At 43.9% G+C, this 24,252-nt stretch overlaps 1 protein-coding gene across 1 annotated transcript in view; it reads left to right on the forward strand.

Annotated features, from left to right (window-relative positions):
* Positions 1-24,252, forward strand: part of MYO5A (myosin VA) — a gene marked incomplete at both ends in the record, with an annotated part of 97,523 nt that overhangs the window by 20,279 nt on the left and 52,992 nt on the right. Inside the window, 3 exons of the mRNA XM_084268129.1 lie at positions 406-577; positions 6,298-6,442; positions 21,662-21,818. Of these exons, the coding sequence (XP_084124255.1) occupies positions 406-577; positions 6,298-6,442; positions 21,662-21,818 (474 nt within the window). The remainder of the gene's footprint in view (positions 1-405; positions 578-6,297; positions 6,443-21,661; positions 21,819-24,252) is intronic.

The raw sequence follows: 24,252 nt of genomic DNA on the forward strand, positions 1-24,252 counted from the left end.
TCTCAAGTCCTATTTCTGTGTATGAGGATGGCTACAGACTGATGGGACGCTGCTTCCTCTGTCTGTTCTGCTCAAGAGGAAAATAAGAATATGATATAACGTATTTTGTCTTATTTAATAAAAAGATTTGGCAGCAAAAGCAAACGGTTGGCTTAAGTAATAGGCTAAAAAGATGGTATGTCTTTATGGTTGCCTATTATGCATGTGGAAAGCCCTCTTGGGAAATTTCAAATGACCTTTTTGGAGGAAAACTGCTGAGCCAGCAGGTAACTTAAATCTTGCACTGGTTTTTCTTTTTTTTTTTTTTGTGACTTGGGCATGTTTTACTGGGAAGAGTGATTGGAAGGGACTGAATGAGGAAACCTAAACACCAGCTATTTCAACATGTGTTTATTTGATTTTCAGGACCTAGAATACTGCCTAGATCCGAAGACAAAGGAACTACCACCCTTGCGAAACCCTGACATCCTTGTTGGTGAAAATGACCTCACAGCGCTCAGTTATCTCCACGAACCTGCTGTTTTACACAACCTCAAAGTTCGATTCATAGACTCTAAATTAATCTATACCTATTGTGGCAAGTACTATCTTTACATACCATAATCTTTACAGAGAAAGCCCGAGGCAGGAAAAGGAAGGTTGACTGTTGATGTGTCTGCCTTGAACTTAGAGTCATTTAGTGGTCTGTTATATTGGGCTGTTCTTACATCCCTATGTTTGCGGTTGTTAAGTGCATCAGGTTGATGATAATACTTGATAGTATTAAGGCTCAGAGAACATGGACTTCCTTGTGTGTTCCTCTAACTTCCCAATGCTCTCTGTCTATAAAATGCCTGTTCAGCAGTTTTAGCTTGCCGATGGGATCCTGGCTGGTTGTTGTCCCCCTGAGGCTTGGTTAGATAGCTGTGGGTGGGGTGGGAGGGGGCTTCACAGGGTGTGGATGCCAGCGGCTAGCCTTGCTGTTTGGTGGGTTTGTTACCAGCCACGATTGCCCACCTCTGCACAGAGCTGTGTGGAAGGTAGCAGTGTATTCTCTTCCTTACATGTTCCAACCAGCACAACCCTCCTCAGTGCATTTGTAACAGCACATGAGCCAGTGCTTGTCTGACTGCAGTTAAGGGACAATCTTGGTTTTAAAACCACCATTTAACTCATAGTAGAGGTCACCTGAAGCTATAATTGCCTGTGATATTTTCAGATGCCCAGAGCAGGGGGAAGTCACTTGAATGGTCACTTCCTCCTCCTAAGTGCCAAGCTGCAGCTGGGTGGTCTGCTTTAAAGAAACACTCTGAGATGGAGAGGCTAAAATGTATGTGTTGTGTTTCTTGGCTTTTCTCTCTGCACGTGTTTCTCTTAAATCTCAGTGTTTAGCCAAAATACATTGCTAACTTTTAAAAGAACCCTTCAATAGACATAAACTTCATAAATTTTTCAAATACTTCCCTAGCTAATCCTTTGGGCATGGTGCTAGTGCATAAGAAACAGTTTAAGTCGTCCATGGATTTTTTTACTTTTTAAGCTGAGTAAAACAAAAAATGTGATGATGTGATTGCTAGAAATCAGATACTGAAAATTTCCTTCTCAATTGTCTGATTAAGGCAAAGGCACATTTTTCCAGTACATGTAGTCAAATTATCATTTGCATATTCATTTTAGGCCATTTATCCCAGCAGAAAACATGCCCTGTGACTGCCTTTTTAATATACGATTTCACTTTGTCTCTAATCAGACTTTTGTAGGGCAGTCCCAGTTCTTGGTGTCACAAGTCAGAGCATACTGAGCCTTCTTGATGTTATCACATGTTATTGGACTTGCTGTCTATAATTTCACTGTACTTTGTGCTGATTTGCAGACTGCAGAGTAGGGAAGTCATGTTGCAAGGTGGCCCTTGATGGATACCAGCTAGTCATGGCTGCAGGTATCTGAAGCAGGAGTTTGTGTTTTGCAGCAGACAGCCTTGTTCTGACCTGGTCCATATATGAAATATGCCAAGGGTCAGATTTCCCCTCTTCTGGTCACCATTCCAGCTCCACCCATGGTGATGGGTGTGGAGAGTGAAGGCAACCAGCACACTGAATGTGTTGTGATGGACAGAATGCAGGCATTAATATCCTGCCACGTTTGGCTCGCTCTGGCTATTCCTAACCTGTGGATGCTCTGCAGAGTGCATCTGCTCCCAGTCCTGCTCTCGGCAGTGTCTGGACCACAGTGGGCTGGATCAGACTTTGCCATGCTCTGCTTGCAGCCAGCCTTCATTCCTTTAGGAGTGGGAGATGATTCATATCCACATCTCATCCCATCATGCAGTTGGAGCATGACTAGAGGCACAGAATAATTTAGGTTGGTGGAGACCTCTGGAAGTCTTCAGTGAAGCTCCATTCGACCTTAAAACAGGTCTGACCAGATCAGGCTGCTCAGGGCTTGGACCAGTCAAAGTATCTGAGCATTTGAGTATCTCCAGTGGTGGGGAAAGCCCTGCTGAGGATGCCTGTTCTGGTCCCAGCACTTGGAAACCACTGCTGTTCCCCCAGTTTAGGTGTTTTTGGCGCTTCTCTCCCTAGTGCCCCAATGGCAAAGCTCTTGCTGGGGAAAGATTTTGTGAAAAGGCCTGTTGTGCAAGTGGTGTCTCATGGCCTCAGCTTGTAAGGGGGTTTCCCCCTGAGTTTCATGGTCCTGTGCCTTCTGATACCACCATATCCCTCCCACGAGACAGCCTGCCTGGCTGCTTGCGAACACACTCTGTGTGTAGCATCACTGAGGAGGCTTTCAGAAGGAACGTACTGCTGTAGTTTTGCATTGCTGTGTTTGGGAAAGTGTTTTGCTCTCATCTTTTTTTTAGCTCTGGGTTTGGTTGGGTTTATAGTTTCTCATGGGGCTGGAAGGCCTTTAGCTCTTCATGGATGGGTCAGCCAAAGGACCGGGGATGGCAACGCTTGGTCGGCTGTTTTGCTTCCAAACAAGACTCCAGAGATGGTTCTGGGAGCTGTGTGTGGGATTATGAGAAACGTGTGGATCCTGGTGGTCAGAGTGCGGGTGACAGAGGTTTGATGCTATCTGGTGACATGAGTGCTGCAGCATGCCGTGCCTCTATTAGCCTGGGGTGTAGCTGCATGTAAGTTATGTTAGAAGCCAAGGAAAAAAAAAGTTGGTGTGTCAGCCGTTAGAAGTCGGGTCCTTTGGCCACAGACATTCACTTTTCAAATCAGTTCCTGTCCGAGTAGGAGTTACTTCCCTCCTGCCAAGATGATTGCCTTCGAGCTCTGCCTGCGGAAGGAGCTGTGTTTGCCTCCTTGGTCTGACTCACGCATTAGGCAGGTTAGTTTAAATACCCTGTGAAGGTGGTTGGAGCCAACCCAGCTGATTTAGCCCGAAGGAGATTAAAAACGCTTTAATCCACCGAGAGAATTACGGTAACACCACTGGTAACCAGCAGAGCTAGAACCGGAAAGGGTGGATGGCCGCAGCCATAGAAACGGATTTGACCAAGCTGTCCTAGTGTAACATGTCAAATGGGTGTCAAATTCCTTAAAGTGTCACTTTGAAGTAATCCAGGCTTTTACACAGAAAACCTGGTATCATAACTTCAAGTCAAGCCATCACCAGCAATGGCGAGGTGGTTTGTAAGGCTGCTGTGTATGAAATGAAGAGGTAATGAAGGGGGTTGAAAAGTTACAAGGGGAAGTTTGAATGTTTAAATGTAAAAACTGCTGTGGCTTCGATGCAAACTCATGATGCTCCCAGCACTTCCCTTCTCCCAGCTTTTCCATGGTCCAATGAATGAATGCTGCCGTTTCATTCAGATGTATAAATTACTGCCTGCTACACAGGAGAGCGAGCTTTAATTTAAATTAATAAATTATTTATGTTCCTATCCAGTTTGTCCACAGATGGGTGATCACATTCAAGATAAAAGAATGAGCTACACTTCCCTTGGGTATATATGTAGGAAGAATGGCAAAGAAGAGTAACCAGAATTCAGTGTAGTGTAATTGTAGGAAGGAAAACACACATAAATCTGATTTGGGGAAAGAGCCATGATATTACTTAAAATAGCAATATGATTTAGTGGAGATAAAGAGAAGTTATATATAAATTAATCTGGATTATACTCCTGTGAGTCAGGCTGATTTAAAAGTTACATAGAAAGCATATAATTCCTAACTCACTTGTTTTGGGTGTTTCCAGATGGTAGGTGCTTGTTGATTTGCCAGGTTGCTACTGAAGTTAAGTGATTTAATAAGCTGGAGACTTGTCATGGGACTGCTTGTTTTGAATTCCAGGGTTTGTTTTTGCCAGCGTAGCCAAAAGCAGGAGGGAATTATCTGAAGCCTCGCACAGCTTTTTTTAATGTCTCTCTGATTAGAGTAGCGAGCCTGGGCGGCTGGGCGCTGTGGCCTCACTTAACTTTGCACTACTTTTTCCCAGTTACAAAGGGCAGATGCTAAAAACCAACACCAAAAACATTCCTCGAGCCTGCTAGCACCGAGGGCCCTTCCCCTCCCTAACCCCCCTCTTACTTTTTGGCTGATCACAGCAGCGTTAGCACTTGGCATGTGTTTTATATAGACTTTGCACTCGAGCTCCTGAGTCATTTCAGTGAAGTCGTGGCTGGTGGAAAAACACTGACTGCTGGCGCGGGTGTGTCCAGCCGGAAAACCAGCCCTGTATTTGAGGAAGTGGATCAAGGTCTCTTGGATCTCTTAGTGAAGGATATTTAATTGCTGTTGTTTAATATTTTTGCTATGGTTTGTGCTTGGTCTATAAATGTGTAACAGGATTTAAAAATGGGATGATGCTCCTTAGCAGCAATGCCAGACTGTCAATGCTTTCACTTCCCTTCTCCCAGCCTTTCCATGGAAAATTTCTTAGGTAGGCATCGCAAGGCTGTGATCTGCACAGAGCAGAGGGTGGCATCTGCACCAAGGAAGTCTGTGTCCACTGTGAATTTCTGGGTAAATTTAGCAGTGAGTTGAGTGCCATGGAAATACTTCTGGTGCAGGTTCTTTGGGGATGGTTTGTCCAAGGAGCATGTGCATCATGCTTGCTGTAGGCACTGTGCTGCCATCTGCCCCTGCATTGTCGCTTTCAGGCACTAAAATATATAGGTAAGAAGAAATTCTATTTTTAAAATGGTTGCACTTAAAATTAGAGGGGGTTGTCCTTCCCCCCCACCTTGTCACGGTGTGAGGTGAGGAGGAATTGCCACGTCATGAAAGCACAGATTGCCTCACACAGCTGGGTTGCGTGTGGCAGTGACCAGTGTTTTCACCCCTGCATGGAGCAAGTAAGTGTTTCCTACCTGTTGTAAATGCTGCAGGAGAGAAAGGTGCATGTCACTGTTGTCAGATCATCCCTGCCAGCAGAGCAATCCCTGTTTCTCATGGAAAAGGAGATCACACTAAAAGCATTTGAAGCCTCACTTTCTGGCTGGGAAGGACAGACGGAGTAAGCCTGAGTTCACCTGTGTGGGGAGGGTAGAAGGGTGGCATGTGTTTAGACATGCTGTGGTCATGAGGAAGTTAGAAGAGGCACGTATGTGTTCAGCTGGGCTGGACAGGGTAGGAAATGGAAGGTGTGAGTCGTTACACCTGTATAATGTACAGGGAGAGGGTTTCATGGGGCCTGCTTGAGTTGTAATTACTTGATTGCCTGACATGACTGCAGCACTGCATATTGGCCCTGAGAAGGATGTCTACATGTAGTGTGTGGATCCCTCTCAGTAGGGGGTTGTCCCACCTGACTGGCAAGGGTGTGCCCTGCACTCCAAATCACACCGGGGCTTTTCGCTGTTGCTTGTTTTAAAACCTGAAGATGTGATTCCTGGCACAGTGTAAGGACTGATGGGTCAGCTCACTGCACGTACCCGGACTGACCGCCAGTGAGGCCATGCAGGAGTTACAGCTCTCAGATCTCCTGGAATTCCCAGTGAAACGTGGGGAAGCACACCACACATCCCTTGGTTTAGTGCAGTGAGTGGCAGGCTGTATTTCAAGTTGGCACACCCTCAGTCTGATTGTTTCATACAAGCTGGCTGCAGCCAAGGCAGATAGAGAAAAAGTAAAACCTTTCCCTGCTGTGTTTCCTAAAGCAGGGCAGGAGTAAACTTTTCTAATACTTTTTATACACCGTGCTGTGGTCAGAAAAAATACCCGTTGAAGTGGGAATGTCAGAGCCTTATTCTTCTCTAGGTAATATTTTTAGAAAGGTTTGAACAATAGTTGGTGCTAGAGCCATTTTTTTGTTTGTTTTAATTTGAAGTGACTATTAATAGTTCCTTTTGCTCCATTTCCTTCGTAGGTATCGTCTTAGTGGCCATAAATCCTTATGAACAACTGCCTATCTATGGCGAAGATATCATCAACGCGTACAGTGGCCAAAACATGGGGGATATGGATCCACATATCTTTGCAGTGGCTGAAGAAGCATATAAGCAGATGGCCAGGTTTGTGGACCACAAGTCTAGTATTTCTAAAAGGAGTAAGACTTAAAATTTCTGGCTGGTGGCCTTTTCTTTATAGCTCATGAAATACTTTGCAAGATCTGTTTTTTATACAGTGTTTTTTTGACATTTGACAAGAGGATAAAGTGACAGATTTTGTCAGTATTTAGGTCTAAAATTAGCCCAATGTTTTATAAGATTAAGTTGCTTTAATTTGATCAGCAAAATGTGGAGATACCTTTTTAATCATTAGCGGATTCTTTAAAGAGAAAGGTGTCAGATTCTTAGCTGGGCTGTATTGATACGTGGTACTGACATCAGAAAATAAATAAAATCAGTCGGCTTAGATGAGCTATTCTAGGCTCCTGGTCGTGTGGTAAAGTCCCAGCCACATAATCTGCCTGTGGCCGTTGTTGACTGGCATTAAGAGGGAGCAGAAGGACGATTGCACAGAGTGCCTGAAAATGGTGTCTCTCAGGACACTGTGCCAGCTGCGCAGGAAATCCTCATGTCTTTGAATGGTGCATGAAAGTGAGTTCATCACCTAAGGGAGGGGGTAGTAGAAACTTCTTCCCCTTCACCCCAAGAGCCTGCCAGTTTGGGGAGCCTTTGAAGCATTTAGTTTCTTGGATAAAGACCTTTTGGAGTATTGTGTGGTCTTTGGTTACCAAGGTGGGCCCTGGCATCCTCCCTGCCAGCCATTGACAGTTTTCGTTGTTGACAGTAGAGCCCGTGGTCAAACTAATCAAGTAAACCAGCAGCAGATCTCAGGATTAATTGTGATAGCCCTCAAGCTGTACTGCAGGAGGGAGAGGCGAGGGGAGAACGGGTTGAAAATAATAAAGTGTTCATCTTTGAAATTAGCTGCCTGTGAATTTAAGAATGTGTATGAGAGCTGGAATGAATCAAATGCTCCGTATGCTGGGAAGTTAGTCAGCTGCGTATGGGAATACTGGGATTCACAATACCCACGTAAGTGAATTTCAAAAGAAAGCAGTACAGTGCAACATTTCATGAGTTGGGGTAATGTAAAAATAGTCAGTGTTTCTAAAATACCTTACATCTGCAGTGCTGAATGGCAGAGATCTCCGCCTTACTTCCTTTCTGCTAAGAAAACAGACGTATGATCTGGTATGGGAACGTAAAGGCAGAAGTGTTATGACAGTCACATCTGCACCACGGCGCTTTCAGACTACAGCACTCTTGTTTAAACAGGCTTGCTAGTCGAGCCTCTCTAAAAGCTCTACAGAATAAGATTCTATTAGCCTTATTTCATGTTTGAGGCATGTTTCAGTGACCTGCAATTCTCTGTTGGTGCTGGATGTAATCCAGACTCCCAGCACTTTTGTACTTGCCATGACCCAGTGTAAGAAAGAGGTCGGAGGGGGATCTCTCTCTGTGGCCACCTCAGCCGCTGTCTGGAGTGGGCTCAACTCTTACCCTCCTTCAAATTCCAAATTGCTGGATCTCCTGGGCTCTGTGGGCTTGTGAGCTGAAGCCTGTGCAGTGGAGATCTCTGTCTGCCGCCACCTGCGGTCCCTGTCAGAGCAAGGCTGGGAGGGCAGAGATTTCAGCTAGCGTTTCTGCTCTGGTTCTTCCTTTTTGTGTTAATTGCCTACTCATCAGCTGTCGCTGCGCCCTCCGGCAGTGCTGCTGTCCTGGAGAACAGCAAATAAGATGCAGTAGGATGCATCATTTTAAAACAAATGATGAGGAATTATATAAATTATCTTAAATAATCCTTTTGCATTTATGAATGAATTCCTTTGTGTGTCTAGAAATTCATAAACATTTTGTTATTCTGTTAGGAATAACTGTCAGTGTCACAGGGGCAAAATGAAACCTGAGCACACAAAGAAAATGAACAGAAGTCCTCTGCACTGATGTAACAATGTTATTGTTTGTTTGGTTTCCCAATGTTTATTTCCATTTCTCTCTGTTTATTTTGTTAAGGCTTGTGTGTTTTTAGGAACTCTTTCTGTCATTTGGACACACTGGGTTCACTCAGTGACTTTCACTTTCTAGTGCTGTTTCTTTCCAATGTCTGAATCCGCTGTCTTGCCCTTAACTGGCACAGGCTTGGGGCACGTCCCACCTCTGAACAAATCCCCTTTTGCTCCTGAATGGTGCAGTTAAAGAAAAATGTGAGCAGATTGACGTTTTTGCAGCTGGTTATTTAAAAATGAAAATCAGATTGCCTCTGCCTATTTTAATAATGCCATAACAGTTGTGTTCGTTATACAGATGACAGGGACTCGCATTGCATCACTCTGCATTTATTCATGTTGTTGGTGAGATTTATTTTTCTGTTGTTTCTAATCTTTTCTAATTCCTTGTTTAAATGATCACTGGAACAATTAGTCATGAGGCTCCTATCCATAAGGCTTCAGAGAGCTCTTCTAAATATTTACTCCTTAGGTCTACTTGTTAATATATAGTTTAATTATTTAGAATTTGTTCGTGCCAGCTTCACGACTTCATCTGCTCCGGCTGAGAAACTCTTTCCATGTGCACAGTTGCAACTGACCAATCTCTGTGGTTGTCTTCAGCCATGGAAAATGCCCATGACAGCCCCAGGAGAGCTAGTGATGGTATGTTAAGTATTTACATTGTGCTGTATGAGAAAGCAGAGTGCCAGAGCGTTGACTGCTGGAGTGGCAGGGACGGAGCTCACATCTGGCTGGTGCAGGAAGAGGGATATTCAGCAACTGCTTGGGGTTAAGCGCGGTGTAAAGCAGCACATAAAGGCACCTTTACACATGAAATACTCTTCATAGAGAAAGCCAAAGGGCTGCGTGTGCCCTTCCAAGCATCCATTGCTGCTCTCCTCAAAGCACTTCTGCCACCAGTTTCCAGCGGGTGGCTCAGTAGGAGGAATACAGCTCATCTTCACCCATAGCTGGCAGTGGGAGAAGTGATGGCTCTTTGCTCAGTAGCTTTGTTGTTTTCAGCACAGGAAAATATGCACAGCTCTTTTAAAACTGATGTCATTTTTGGATTATTCTTTCTTTTCTTTTCTTTTTTTTTTTCCTCCCATCCCTCCCATCTCATCTGTGTCTTTGGGCCTTTTTCCTTTTCTCTCTCCATCTCTTGCAGCTTTTCTGCACAGACCGACAGTGTCATTTCCACACCTTCCCTCTGCTGTGCCCAAAACAAGCAATGAACTAGTTTCACAACTGCACTTCAGTTTTCTCAGACCTAGGCTTGCGTACACCCCGCACTGAGCAATAACTTCATTGCTTGGGGTGGTGTCATCCTGCAGCCTGCAGATATTGGGGTTCCAGTGCACATCTCTTCCTCAGTCCAAGCAGGAGGATATCTACCTGTGAGTGTGTCCCAGCGGAAGGGAGCAGGGTCAGTAAGGTGGGAGTCTGAGGGACTCCCCTCTGCCTCGGGACTTTCCTCCAGAGCGGTTTGGGGATGCTATGGTTCTGCAGGAGCAGCTGTGATGAGATTGGCGTTTGGAAAGAGCTGGGACCTGCACTCAGAGGTCACCTGCACTCTGCTCACAGAGAGGCAGTGTACTGCTCATGGATAGCTTGCTTCATCTGAGCGAGTGCATACAGGTGTGGGGCAGTGTTTCAGGCAGAGGAGCAATGGAAAAGGAAGGAAATAGTTATTGAAGAAATTACTTTCGTGTCAGAAATATAAAATGCAATGTCAGCATGTAGGTATTTGCATGTGTTGAACCCTGTGAACCACAATGCATACCACTTCTATCAGTCAGCATTTCCAAATTATTACCAAGAATGAAGTTGAGTCTCCACAGTGACCCCATAAAAATTGAGGCAAAGCATCAATGGCAAGTATTGAATTTTTTTTGTGGAGGCATTACAGCTTCAGTAGGAATCATAGCCATCAGGAGGTGCAGCTCATTTTCTTTGTAATAGTAGAAGCCTCCATCTGTAACTGTATGGTTTGCAGTAAGAGGAGGTGGTAGTGGCTACACTCTTGAAATCTTAAGAACTGCATTAACTGATGAGTGGCAGTTTTGTAGCACTCTTAGGTAAAGAAATTCTAAATGGCTCTTACACAGGAGCCTGTCGCCTGCCTAATAAGGGTATATTGCAGTAATTAAGATAATGTATTTTTTAATCAGCACTTTGTTGGTCTGGTTTGTTTGTTCCTTTCTGCTTGTGGTTGATGACAGACGCTGCAGAGTTCAGTGCTTTTCAATTTAATAAATTAACTTGGAGATTTTCTTCTGGTTAATTGGAGAAGTTGTCTAGCGGAGTGCAAGTTGAAAGAGACATTTGCAAACGGAATTACATACTGATGAGATCCCTGTAAAACTCAGTGAACACAGGACAGAAAGCAGCCATGTTTCACCTGTCAGTCGCCAAAGTTTTGCTTTTTCTGTTTGGACAAAGTATAATGATTTATTCCCTGTTAGCATGTATCTTTTTCATTAAATTACCTCTAATAAGCAGGCTGCCTCTCTGTTTTGTCAGATTTTCGGCATGTATCTGATGGGTCTCAGCTACAGGAAGATTTCTTTTCCTGTCGCTTTTTGTTCAGAAGGAGCTTGGTGAGCTGTTGAGTAGGTGTTTTGAAAGCACCTTGATTGACAGTCTCCAGTTATCCCAGGCATCCCAAAATGATGTCCTCTTACAAAAATGCATCCAGTTAAGAACTGAGAGCCTGCCGTGGTGGGTACTGTATGAACATAGAAAGGTTGCCTTTGGCTTAAGGCTTTGACATATGGCTTCTTAAATGAAATACTTAACTTGAAAGAGGTACTTTTGGGGCTCTGTTAAAATTAGAATGAAAGTAGGGAGAATTTGTTCCTTCTGGTGAGAACAGATGAGTTTGGAGTAGTCTCTTATACTGTGGTGTGATGTTTTATGATGTTACAGCTACAAGGCAAGTGGATGAGGTAATCAACTTGATGTAACATCAGGGACCTACTTGTCTGAGCAGTGATTATTTTTGGGCAACAAAAGGGTTAATCGTGGCCCTAGCTGGAAGCTAGAGTTCATGTGAGGTGTCCTGCCGGCAGCTAAGCAGTGAGCTTTCCTAAACTATTGCAGGAGTGACCTCTGGCTAATCCCTAGATAAATCAGTTGCATAGTGCTGGCTCATCTTTGTGCTCCTCTGGAGTGCAATCTGTCATGATTTTGCAGCATGTGCTGACCTTAGTTTCCTTCATTTGTATGTATGGAGAGCTGTTACCATCAATTCATTATCTTCTCACCTTTTGCCATTGGTACAGTTGAGAGCAGTGTTTCCTAGATACAGTTACAATGGCAAGTGGTGCAATTTGTTAATTAAAAGAAAAAAAGTACACCTGCTGGTTTTGAGTATTGCAGAATATTTTTACCAAGCTCTTGTTGAAGAGGACCAAAACATGCTTAAGAACTTGAGGCATTTCAGTTTGCAGCTGGAACAGGCTCAAGAGAACGCAGGTTATGTAGAACAGTAATATTTCACCTTTGCTTTGCACTTCCCATGGGCAGATCTGAGAGTCCTCTGCAGAAGAGATCAGTATCATTATTTCCATTTTATCAGTTGAAACAGACATGGGGGGTAGGAGAGCAACTTTGGCAAGTTCACCAAGGCAGCAAAAGCAGGGCAGAGAGCCCCTGAGTCAAAACCCCTGATCCAGTGTCTGATGACTTGATCGCACCAGCTTGGCAAGAAAATATGTGAGAACAGAGTATGTAATTGATAATGCAGCAGTTAAATGGATTTTCTGGTGACATTCTCCCAAAGCTTGTTTTCCATATACAAAAATCAACATCCTATGTTTTGTATGACTTCATCTCCTGCAGCATTTAGGGGTCCCTGTGCCAGGTAACATATATTGCATAGTAATTCCTGCTTTCTCAGGAGGCTTCATGTTTCCCACACACTTTACAAGCATTCACCAAGGTCTGCCTCCTCTACCACTGGTACATCCATTTCTGCTTGTAGAGAAGACAAGTAAGGCAGAAATGGGGTGCTGTGGCCATGCCTGGATCAGCCCGGAGTTGGTCCCAGTTGCTGAGCTGCCAACCTCTGGTCCTGTGCTCAGAACATCCTCTCTGCTCCAGCAGCTAAAGCAGATGTCAGTGAGAAATGCTCTTAGGCTTCAAAGAAACAGTTAAACTGGAAATATATTTAGAAATGTTGTTAAAGAACATGGTTTGTTGGACTAATGTTTCATGCCTATTGAAAATTAATGATTTTACAAAGGAGTAATTCACTGCTTAGTCGGGAGCAATTGTTGTGACTCAAGGTGTAGCTGACTGTGTCTCTGAATTGTTGATGTGTGGTGTCTGTGAAGAGCAGGATGAGTCAGGTCAGGGCATGTTACATCCAGAGAGTGTCAGAATAAATGAAGGGTGCAGGGGGAGCAGCCCAAGAAACGTGGCTGCTGTTCTGTACGAGAAGTGGTGCTTGCTCTTGGGGCATGGCGCCATGATCTCACTTCTGCCTTCCTTCCCCTTGCCCCGTCACACCACTGCAGAATGGTTCAAAGCACTTCAGTCTCTGATAATAATCCTTAGTGCTTACATAGCACTTGGCACCTTCTGGGCGTTTTACAGTCCTTACCTGTTAATCCAACCCTTTGAGGGCAGAAAAATTAATTACCTGTGTCAGGCCACACCTTTTGGGATGTGCCAATACAAGTGAATTCGGAGGCGCCGACACTGGGAGCGCTGCGATGACGTGAAGGAACATGGGCTAAAAGTGAGGGAAAAGAGTTTCCTGCTGAAAAGAGTTTCTTGCAGTGCAGGTAAAGAGAAGAATGGGAAAATGTGTTTGTGCTACGTAGGCTAGGGGAAGCAGCTGGAAAGTAGGAGGACAAAATGGGGATGCTTTCCCACATTAAGGAGGCCAAGAGCCAAATCCAGAACCAGAGGATAACAACTCACTTCGGGCTGCAAGAACTTTGCGGTGAGAATAGTTTGCTCTGGTTGCCAAAGGGCAAGATGTTTCTCCTGCCCTTGGTGTGAGAGGTGCCAGGATGGCTGCCTACAGCTGGCTGCTGCTGTTCTCCATCAGGCCGAGAGCATTAGTAAACCGCTGAATGGGTTCTTACTTATTTATTGAATAGTTAAATGACTTCTGTTTGAAAAGGAAATCCTGGGTTTGTAGAGTTGCTGATTTTTGTAATGGCTCCTAACAGATGCCACACACCCTGGGCTCAATTTCAGAGGCACTGGACAAGTGCTGCTAAGCATATACAGCTCAGCCATGTTCACTGCCACAGCACCGCGCTCAGGCAGAGGTAGAGCTCAATATGCTGCACTGCCCCATCTAACCCCTCCAAGGCCAGTGGGTTCTACAGCTGCTTTTCATTTTAGCTTACGGGCAAAAAGCAGTTTTGGCTTTTTAGGAAAGCAAATAACCAGGACCACGGAAGCATTGCACAGAAGTGGGCCTGGATTGCCTGAGGAGTGAACCTGGCCCTTCCCTGAGAGGCGGCTGGGGAGGGCAGGTGTTTGGGGGAGCAGGCTGCTGAGCTCTGCGGAGAAAATCCATCTGCCTCTCCCAACAATGTTTTGTGCTGAAAGAAGAAGTGTTCCAGGAAAAAAAATACAGAGGTATTTTGGGTTCAAGTTTACCATTACAGGAGTTTTTAGGAAGCATTCTTTACTTCAACATTTATTGAAGTCAGACCTATTTAGTGAGCTTTCACATGCGGTGTGCAAAACCTTATCGTTTCATCTTGTGCCACGGATTTGTCCGTCCGTTGTTTTACACTTTTTCCTGCATTCATCTGCTAGATATTCTCTGTCCTGCATTGGAAGATGCCCAGTGCCTTGAAGATGCTTTAGCCTGCTGGGGCTGGCTGCCTGTGGCTGGGAAGGACCTTCCTGCTGCGCTTCCTAAGTTAATGAAGCTGCTTTCTGTGAAGGTCTCAAGACATTCGATACTGCAAAGACCTCATAACTTTTATATCCATACTTGATGAAAGCCAGTGGATTTCACAAGAAAGGAGTTTAAAATCTTTTCTGTGGGAAATTATTCCAAGACTAAGTTGTTTGGAAGGAGTGAAGTATTAGATGTATTACTCTATTCCTGTAACATCAGTACTTCTGAACTATCTGGGAACTTGGATAAAATAGTTACAATAATATTTAGCACTTCCACACTGCATGTATTTCCACTGCATTGTGTGAACTTTTATTTCATCTTACCAGTGAGGAAGTTGAGTGGTAAAATTTTCTGTGCTCTTACATTTGTTATAGCTGCCTCACTGGGGGAAACTGATGTTACTAAACAGGTTTGTTGAGTCATGGTCTCAGGTAGGATGATGTGTGAATGTTCTGACTGGAGATACTGCAAGTCATTTTGGTCATTTGCTATCACAGATAAGCATCAGGATGCTGAGAGGCTGCACAAAGTAGGATACTTGCTTAGGTCAGTTGTATTTGCATTGCTGGAGACAGTCGTGTCAGCTGCGTGTATGTACATGCATCCTTGCAGAGTTTGGAAATCTGCTTTACAGTGTGGGGTGTGAAACCTCACTTAGCTTAAACTGGGTTTGTCTTGGTCCCTGGTTAATCCTGGGGTGCTCAGAGTCGCTGTGGCTAATGAAAGTATTTCAAACACACCAGCATTTCAGAAAGGATCCCATCTGAGCTTTCAGCAGTATCATCAGTTCTAAAGTTATTTTCTTGGGCTGGTTTGCCTGCTGCCATAATGCAGCTGGAGGATGGCATATCACTAAGTTCCATGACGCATGTTGATATCAGTGGTAATTATGTGTGTATGCTGAGCACAGGATGGATCCCAAATGTTCCCTGAGTCACAGGTTACTTCCCTGGGAGTTTGTGTCGGATTCTTTGATCATTCAAAATTCACTGTTTTGAAAATGTAAAGCAAGTTCAGGCTTGCAAGTCTACCTTATTGCCACAGAACTGCAGTAGAGGAACAGCAGTGTGATAAAGCAGACCCGACTGCCCCCGCTAGATTAAGTAGAAGCTGTTTATTTTGTTCTTGTATTGAAGCAGGAGGATATTGCAGTGTTTGAAATTGCAGGATCAGGCCTTTAGCTGCAGTTTTGATTTACATAAAAAATGAAACTGTCATATATGATGAGGTTAGTGCCCTTAGCCATAACCTAAACCTGTTATTCCAAAACAACAGAAGGAACTAGTAGCAACAAGAAAAAGGCAGTAGATTTAATTAAACCTCTTGGTACTGGAGCAGTGAGGGGAGAAGTGAGTGTCCTGAAGGTGGTGGCCTTCAAACAACCACAACAAGAACCTTTCTGAAAAATACCAGCACCTTGGCAGTGTCCTTGAGGTTAACAAATGTAGATAATTTAGCATCAAAGGCAAAGTACTAATGTTCTCATTGAGATGCCCCGTTGCTGGTCTCTTCATTTTATATTAAAGGTATCTTGTTCTGATCTTTTCTGCCACTCTCTCCTATCTGGCATGGAGACGACTGAACTTTGAAGTAATTCATCACAGGCAAGCATTTCAAAGTCCATATCTTTGAAAATCAGCTGTTAATGATACTCTTCTGCCAGACAGAGATGCTGGTGGCTCCTTCATGAATGTATTGATTCAAACAGCGAGGCTGATGTCAGTAACTCTGTATTCCTTGTGTCTGTTTTCCAAGGCTGATGTTTTTGTGGTGTGTGTGCTTATATACATTGAATTGACATTATTTGCTGTGGAGTCATCAGTCTGAAAGACAAGATCAAGTGATGCATCAGTCATAGGAATCAAAAAACACAAAACCATTGCTGTGCTTTGATGATTAAATTGAATAGCTCTGGGCTTCTTTAATCCCCTCTGAAACGCTTATTGATGGGCAGGTTTTTAACTGCTTTGGTATTCCTGCTTCCAGTGGTATAGAGGAAGAAGGTAAACAAAGATTTCTGTAGGGCTTTTTCAGTCTGTATGTCTGGGTTGTCCTGATCTGTTTGGACAGCTTGCTGTGGAAATAACGGCTGTGGTGCAGTAAGCTGTTCTGGTTTTTGAGGGAACCAGCTTCAGTGGGTGTAACAATATTAAGGAATGAAAACTGTTTGAAAATTGACAACTCTGCCCTTAATGTTAATAACTTTAATGTTTTGTTTCTTGCGCTGCTTTGGTTTTTTTTGCCTCAATTTTCCATTGTTCAGCAGAAATATTTTAAAAATGCCTGAGATAATGTGAGCTCTCAATGATTAGTCAGGGTTGTTGCAGCACTCTGTCCATATTCAAGGTTCCAGTGTTGGTCTTGTTCTTGTTTCCACTGAAGCTGACAGCTGTGACGTCGTGGGAGTGGTGTTTCCTCCATTCTGAGCCCTTCTGACAGCATCTCCCTTAGATTTCTATGAAATACAGAATTTCAAGTTAGTAGTCGTCAGCGCTATTAAAATGATTGCATTAAGATAAATGCACATTCTCAACAAAGGTGCCTTTTTTTACATTTTGAAAACAAGAATATTTCTTTAAACCACTTCATATTTTTTTCTTGTGCACTGTCACTTCATTGGTATTCTGCAACCCCCCTTTCTGCATGTAAAGTATCTCAGGTCCGTTTGTAGCACTCTCTTTTTCACCACTGCTGAACCTCCTTTGAGCAGAAGCTGTCTTCAGTGCTGAACTTTGCAATAGTTTTCCAAAGTGTAAAAACCTCCCTGCTGGAGTGCAGGTTGTAAGCTGAAGCCTTCAGGAGTTGGTACACCAGCATCTCTTCGGTTTTGGCACGCTGACAGTGAATTTCCTTGTAAACATACTGCCTGTCCACAGAGTTCTGTAGGTAGAGCAAAATTGTCTTTAAAATTACCAACCTATGCACAAATCTCTTTCTGTCCTTTACCAGAATTATGATATGAAAAATTAAGGTTATTTATTGCACATTCAGTGGTGATTATGTGTCATTGGGAGCGGAGTTGTGTATGGCTCAGATACAGCATCTGAATATTCCCTTGCAGAATTGGACATCAGCATTATTTTTCTGATAGATAACACTATTTTCAATTATCAGTTACTCATTCTGTAATGTGTTACCGTTCTTTGACAGGAAGTAGCTGTTACCCTCACATGACTCCTAAAGTAGAGGCCTGAGAGAAGGGAGGTGGGAGATCTCTCCATCAACTCCCCTGCTGCTACAAGCAATCTCAGCCCCATTTCAGCTGTGAAATGTTTGGGCCTGTTATCTTTTCTTTTGGTTTTGCCATTCCCTTGTTCTTCTGTGCTGTTCAGAAATGGCAAAAACTGAACATGATCCTGACTGCTGCGTGAACTTCAAGCTGTGTGTTTCTGTGCATGTTAAACTGCTCCCAGCCCATCTGTTTCAGTCTGATGGGGTGCAACGCCTCTTTTCAAGATAATTTGGCTTAGTATTGTATCTCTGTAATGTAGTTCTGTATCCTGGGATATGATTGCTCCTCCACCTTCTCATCTCCCAGCTTGCTTTCCCTCTTTTCTCTTTGTAACAGCATAATTAAAATCTCCCCTCCATTCAGGAGTAGTCTTCAATTTAAAATTATCTAATTATGTGCTTTATTGAGAGGAAAACCTACAAGAAGATGAAGTAGTATTGCATAGATAGTAGATTGTGGCATCAGGCTGCAGAGTGGTGTTACACATAACACCGTTGCCCTACTTAATTGTGTCTTTGGCTGAAAGTTTTAATTATAGCTTTTTCTTCTGGCTGGTGACACGTTAAGTGCTCATAATGTCAGGTCAAAGGTTGAGGGCTAATCATTTACCTAAAATTAGTTCCAAGAGTGTTATTTATACCTGAGGAAGAGCTCAGGGTGTTGCTACTTATGCCTTCTGGGGTTTTTTTCCCTTTGTTTTGTTTTGGGGTTTTGTTGTTTTATTTTGTTTCTAATGCCACCCTGATTACAAACATTTCACTTGGTGTAAGCGAAAGGGGTATTTTAGACTGACCATTGCTTATACCTGCCCATTAAAAGTGATAATTGCCACATTTCAGGCACTATCCAAGGTATTTCAGTTCTATTTTACATGTTCCTTTCTTTTCAATATGGCATTTTGTTTCTTTTAAAGCTTAATGGCATAAAGGAGCCTTCTGACAGGCTCACTTGGCTCCTGGCAGGACTACCTCACTCTCCTCAAAAGACTCTGTATCTGGCTGCCTGTGGTAGGACATCCTACGCCGAGTCTTCCCTGGGGTGTGGCAGTAGCAGCTCATCCTCTGGTGCCGTTGTGCCTGGGGCGCTCTGTTACCTGTCCTTTCTCCTTCTCCAGATGTCGGGTGTGATTTTGGCTGTCTTGTTGTGTTTTTCTTTCTCTCTGCCAAAAAGCAGAAAGAATAATATGCTTGTGGCTCGTCACTCCAGTGTGTTAAAGCACAACAATGGACTAATGTACTTCTGCAGACAAGAGTGGCTCTGAGCCTGGATGGAGCACTGGCGAGGCGTTGCGAGAGGACTCTGCCGCAGACAATGAGCGAGCCCTTTGTTTCCTGTGACTGCCATAGCTGCTGCAAACACAAATATTCCTTGCAGAAGAGATGGCAGCAACGTTTTCAGCTCGCACAGAGCCAGCTGTGTCTTCTCTGTGCAAATCTATGGAAAGGGTGCCTGTATCTGTACTTGCACAGCAATGTAATAATGGATCCCTTATTCCTGAGCACATGAGTGCATGCATGTCTTTGTATCTTATGACACAGGGAAGGAAACTCTAGGCTAATGAGCAGCAGTATTCTTAAAGACAAATTATTTCAACCTATGTTTCATTCCTGTCCATGAAAACATGGATCTCCCTCCTGTGCAGCACCCTGAAGAGCCCAGTGTTTCCTACCACTCCTAAGCATCCCGGGAGGGACCGGGCACTGCAGAGCTAGTGTGTGCTTTCCATGCTCGTGTCCTTCAGGGGTGTGACAGCTACAATGACACACCTTCATTTCAATCTCCCTCTCTTATCAACAGAGTTAGTTTTTTGTTGATGGTTTTGTCAGAAGTCTGTGGTACTGAGGTTGCGTTACTTTGTTTTCTGAAACTCTCTGTACTTGGGAACTAAACTAAAGGTGGGCTTAGTCATCAGCACATGTCATGGGAAGTGAGCTTCATGGTCCTTCATGTATTTCCTTGTTGTGTTACCACACATCATAATATAATATGTTATTATGATCATATAATATGATCATAAAAATCATCATAATGATTTTTAATACAAGAAACAGAGCTGGTGATCTGCAGGTGAAAACCTTGATATGTCGCTGCCCATGCCCTGTGTTAGGCAGCTCCTGAAACCAGACTACAAGTTTTATAATGGTATGGTTGGTTATTTTCTGTGTGAAAGGGCAGTGGAGGAATAAAAGAGCACTGCCAGTCCCATGAAGAAATTGTTTTGGTTTTAATCGCTGCGGGGACTGTCTGTGCGAGAGCAAAAATGTTTGTTATATGTTGTCCCATTTAGGTCTTTGGCTGGACTTCTGTCTTGTCCTTCCACTGCTCTTTTGGAACATAAGCATCCACACAACTCCTGATTCACAGAGCTACAGGCTGTCCCTCCTGCATGTCTGCCCACTGCCAGTGAATGCAGGGAGGGGAAAACGGGGAGGAAGCAAGAGTGTTTCTTCTTCCCCTCTCAGTTGGACATCTTCATCGCTACAGCAAACCATCCCAGGGACACAGACCTCCCTCAGGAGCATGCTTATGGCCACTGCAATGACAGGTCTTGTGGTGGGTGTTTTAATTTATCTGACAGCCAGGGCTGGCATCTCTGGCAGTTCAGTCATCGCAGCCCGGACAGCACACAACCGGTACCGAGCCGAATGGCTGTGCTTTCCCTCAGCTTCCCCCCTGAGACTGACAGCTTGGCGTACGTGGATGTGTGATCTGGGCTGTAGGCATTCGCACCTATCGTGTGAGTTACATGGAAGTGGAGAACATAAAATGAGGTTGCTTTGGTCTTCTTAATGTGCTCAGCCATTTCAAGTAACTTCCTTTTACCAAAATGTGGAAAATCTGCTTCAACCAATGCCTTCATGTGGTCAAACAAATCCCACCTTGGCTCTCCTGGAGACGTGTGATGTAACCAGAGGCTCCTTTAGCCTACGCTCTTTGTCCATCACAAACTATGTGCTGGGACAGTGCCCTTATCTGGGGGCTCAGTGTAGTTTTTGAAGATAGGAACCAGCTTGAGAGTAATGATGTGACCTGTAATTTAGCTTCATAATTTCAGCAGCAGCTTTTCTTTGACCATCTCAGGAATAGAACCCAAGTCTTCTGGAGGACCTTCAGGATGCAGAAACCACCGATATTTTTTTCCATGCATATTTCTTCGCTTTGCCTGCAGAGCATTTACTGGTGGCCTGAGCAGGTGTTTGGAGGCTGGTCAGACTGTCTGTGTGCTGTCTGAACACATGTGTGTTGGAAAAGTCATTTGCAGTTACTGTGCTGTACGTGCAGGCTGACTGGGGCTCGGCTGTTCTTTCCGTGTTCCGGTCCCAGCTCTGCAGAACATTGGGGTAGATATTTATTCCTTCCTCACTTTCTGGTACATAAGGTAGAGTTAACCTCACCCAGCTCACAGGAGCATTTTGAAATAATACTTGTTTTAACTTTTGCTTTGGAAATATAAAGTACTTTATAAAGCGTGTATGGCCTTTATTTTAAAAGGCTCAGGGCATATAAAGGTGAAATGATATCCTTGCTATTTTGTAGCATGTTTATTAATGATACAGTTGGGCTGTATGTATAGAGCCCACTTTGAGATGAGAAAAACTTCTTGTAGCAGCAAATGGATATTATATTTTTAAATGAGAAGAAATTACTTCACAACAAAGGGATTGTCTTTGCTCCAGAGCTGCTGTTGGTGTCCTGAACATCTCTGCTTGAATTTTTCAGTTTCAGAACAGTTCTGGGGAAAACTGGTGATTAGATCAGAAGGATGAAAGGCTTCTGTTGCTGACTCTGCTGTTGTTTTTTCTATCTGTAAGATGGCATTAATGATCTTTACTAACAAACGCTGATAATTCAGTGGAGCACTTTACCAAAGACTCTGGATAGAAGCAGCTGTAGATGCATGCTGTGAATAGTGGTGACAGGTATTTACCGTAGCCAGGTTCTCTAGTGCAGCTCTGCTGGCTGGCTGGGCTGTGGCCACAGCATCAGTCCCACTGAGCATCCTTGCGGGCAGTCCCATCAGCCTTCAGGCAGGTTGCTAACAAACAGCCTTGTTTCCGCCAGGTGTGTTTTACATTAGTGCTGTGTTGCTAATATTTATCTTGGAAGGGTTGTTGCCAATTTTGGGACACAAAAAATAAAGTGTCCTTGAGAGAACAGCTGGTAATTAACATGTCTTTGTGTTTCAGAGATGAGCGAAATCAGTCGATCATTGTCAGTGGGGAGTCTGGAGCTGGCAAGACTGTCTCTGCTAAGTATGCCATGAGGTACTTTGCCACGGTCAGCGGATCTGCCAGTGAAGCCAACGTAGAGGAGAAAGTCTTGGCCTCCAACCCCATCATGGAGGTAAGAGAGCTACTGCAAGCTATCCGTACTTTTTTTAAGGATCAAAGAACCTAGAATAAATACATTTTTTAATTGTGTTTTAAATCCATTTACTGAGAGGGGCTTCAGGCATCATCCTGTGTAGCATTTGTGAAAGACAGAGAGGAGACAGGAGGAAGTGTTTCACTGTTGTTAATGTGTTTCACATAATAAAATAATTTTGATGTGAATACTGCTCTAAATCTATTTAGCTTTGTAACACTGATATTTCCCAATGATTGAAACTTCTGGTCTTACCCACTGAACATGTACATCCCACAGGCAGATTACACTTTGAGAGCTGTTGAGTAAAGCAAATGCTCAATTTTAGGCAATGTGGTTAGGGAAGATACGCTGAAAAAGCAACGTTACGTGTGATGAAGTTTCTTTCAGAGGGGAAAAACGCAACAGAAGATGTAATTTTGCTATAATTAGCTCAAGCTAATGTTTCAGTTCTGGAAATTTGTATAACTACCAGTAGTTAAGCCCCAAAGCCATTGGCTTGGGAGTGAGGGGGCTGGAAGTAGACTGTGGAATAACACGCACAGTTCCTTCCTTCTTCAAGTTCTCTGTTCTCCAGGAAGCTCAGGAGAAGCTGTAATCCTGATGTTGTGGCCAAGCAGAAACCATTTCTTAGGCTCATCTGAATTGGTTTTTGTGTCTTTGCCTTTTGTGTAGATTCAAATTGTAGCTGAAGTTAAGGAACTATGTTAAGAAATGATTCACCAGAGAGAACCAATCTTGGGGGAATTCCTTGAGAGAAGTGGTGCTGTTCATAGTCACACATACATGTATGGCTATGGACAGCCAAAGAAAATGCTTAGGACAGCTGATGCCTTGGTAAATGTTTAACATCTCTATGCTATGGTGTGAAGTATTAGCAGATAGACGTGAGTAAATGGAGTGCATGGGGTGAAATGTGAAATGCAAAATGCTGCCACTGTTTTCTTTCTCAGGTATTTTAAAAAAATGATCTATGTTTTATTCCCTCTTTCCTCCTGGCACAAGGAGTTCATGATACACAAACTATAGCTGCCCCATCACAGTTGTGTGTGCTCTGTCACAAGGTAATCGTGCCTGGTTTGTGGTGCTGTGTGGTGTTCTCAAACTGGATTGTGGCATAAAACAAGCTGTGTCGTGATGAGCAGTGGGCTCTGCTGTTGTGGGATCCAAATGTGCAGCTGTGGGGGGAAGCCAGGGGAGCCGAGCCTTATCTTGAGCTGCACCTACCCCTGTGAGAGCAGCCAGGGCTGTGGGGAGCAGTGGCAGTTCTGCAGGTGTGAGCTCATCCCTGAGCCCTCCTTTGCAATTGTGTCGGTGGACACGTAGAGATTCGGTGTGTGGCTGAGAGGACCAGGGGGAGCTGAGCACCCTTCTGCCTTCTCCTGTGTCCCACAGAGGTGGAATGAGTTGATTGTAAAATCTTAGGGGTAGAAGGTAATTTTATTTTTGAATTTCTATTTGCACAACCTAAACACCAGCATTTCCAAGCTAACCATCATCAGTGTCAGAGTTTCACATCACGGTTGCCTGCTGAGTACTCTGGAGTATCAAGTGACCACTGTAGTTTCCAGCAGCTATTTCAATAGCTCTGCAGTCAGTGACTCCATACAGTTTTTCTAGTGCAAATGAAGAAATTGTCAAGAGTTTAACCATATCTTTATGTGTCATTTCCTGCCTCTCATTCTTCGTTACCCTATATAGCTATGCAAATTGTACAGCTGAGTGTGTACACTGGCAAACAATCTTATAATACCAAAGACTTCACAGTTTTATAAGTAATACCTCCTGGTTTCTAAAAATACTGTACTGCCACCACCACCACCACCAAAATCTGGCACAGTGGCGATAATTTTAAAACACAAGAAATGCAGTTAGAGTGTGTTCAGTTCAAACGGGTTTGGTATTTCTTAGAGCTGCAGAGATGCAGTTTGTTCTTATGTCCTTCATAGCAGCTTTACCTCTGATACCCACCCCACTCTGCTTGGTCAGGTGTGGTGCTGCTGCTGTATCAGGGTATCCGATCCCTGCTTGCCGTGCTCTGCCTGCCCAGCCCTCACCGATTCACTGCCCTTCTGCTTACAGGTTTGCCACAGCGATACTCAGCGTTGCCTTTTGCACACCTTTGGTTTTCCCAAGCCTTACTCAGTACAGAGTCCCTGTGGGTGGCTGCGTGAACTGGGAAACTAGGACATAGGTCCAGCGCTGTGTCTGTAGCTCGGTGCTTGATACCGCACACACACAGTGGCATATGGTAGAAGGCAGTGGGCTGCATCCGAGTTACTCAAATGCTGTTCCTTTTGAAGCAGAGAAGTCTTTAGGATTTTTTTGGAAGGCGAGTTGCTATATGATGTCTGAAACATGATCTAATTGAGAAGAGAAAATGCTTTTCTTTGAAGTTCAGCGTGTTGTGATT

The sequence above is a fragment of the Gallinula chloropus genome (genome assembly GCF_964237585.1).
Source record: "Gallinula chloropus genome assembly, chromosome: 9".
Taxonomy (NCBI): domain Eukaryota; kingdom Metazoa; phylum Chordata; class Aves; order Gruiformes; family Rallidae; genus Gallinula; species Gallinula chloropus.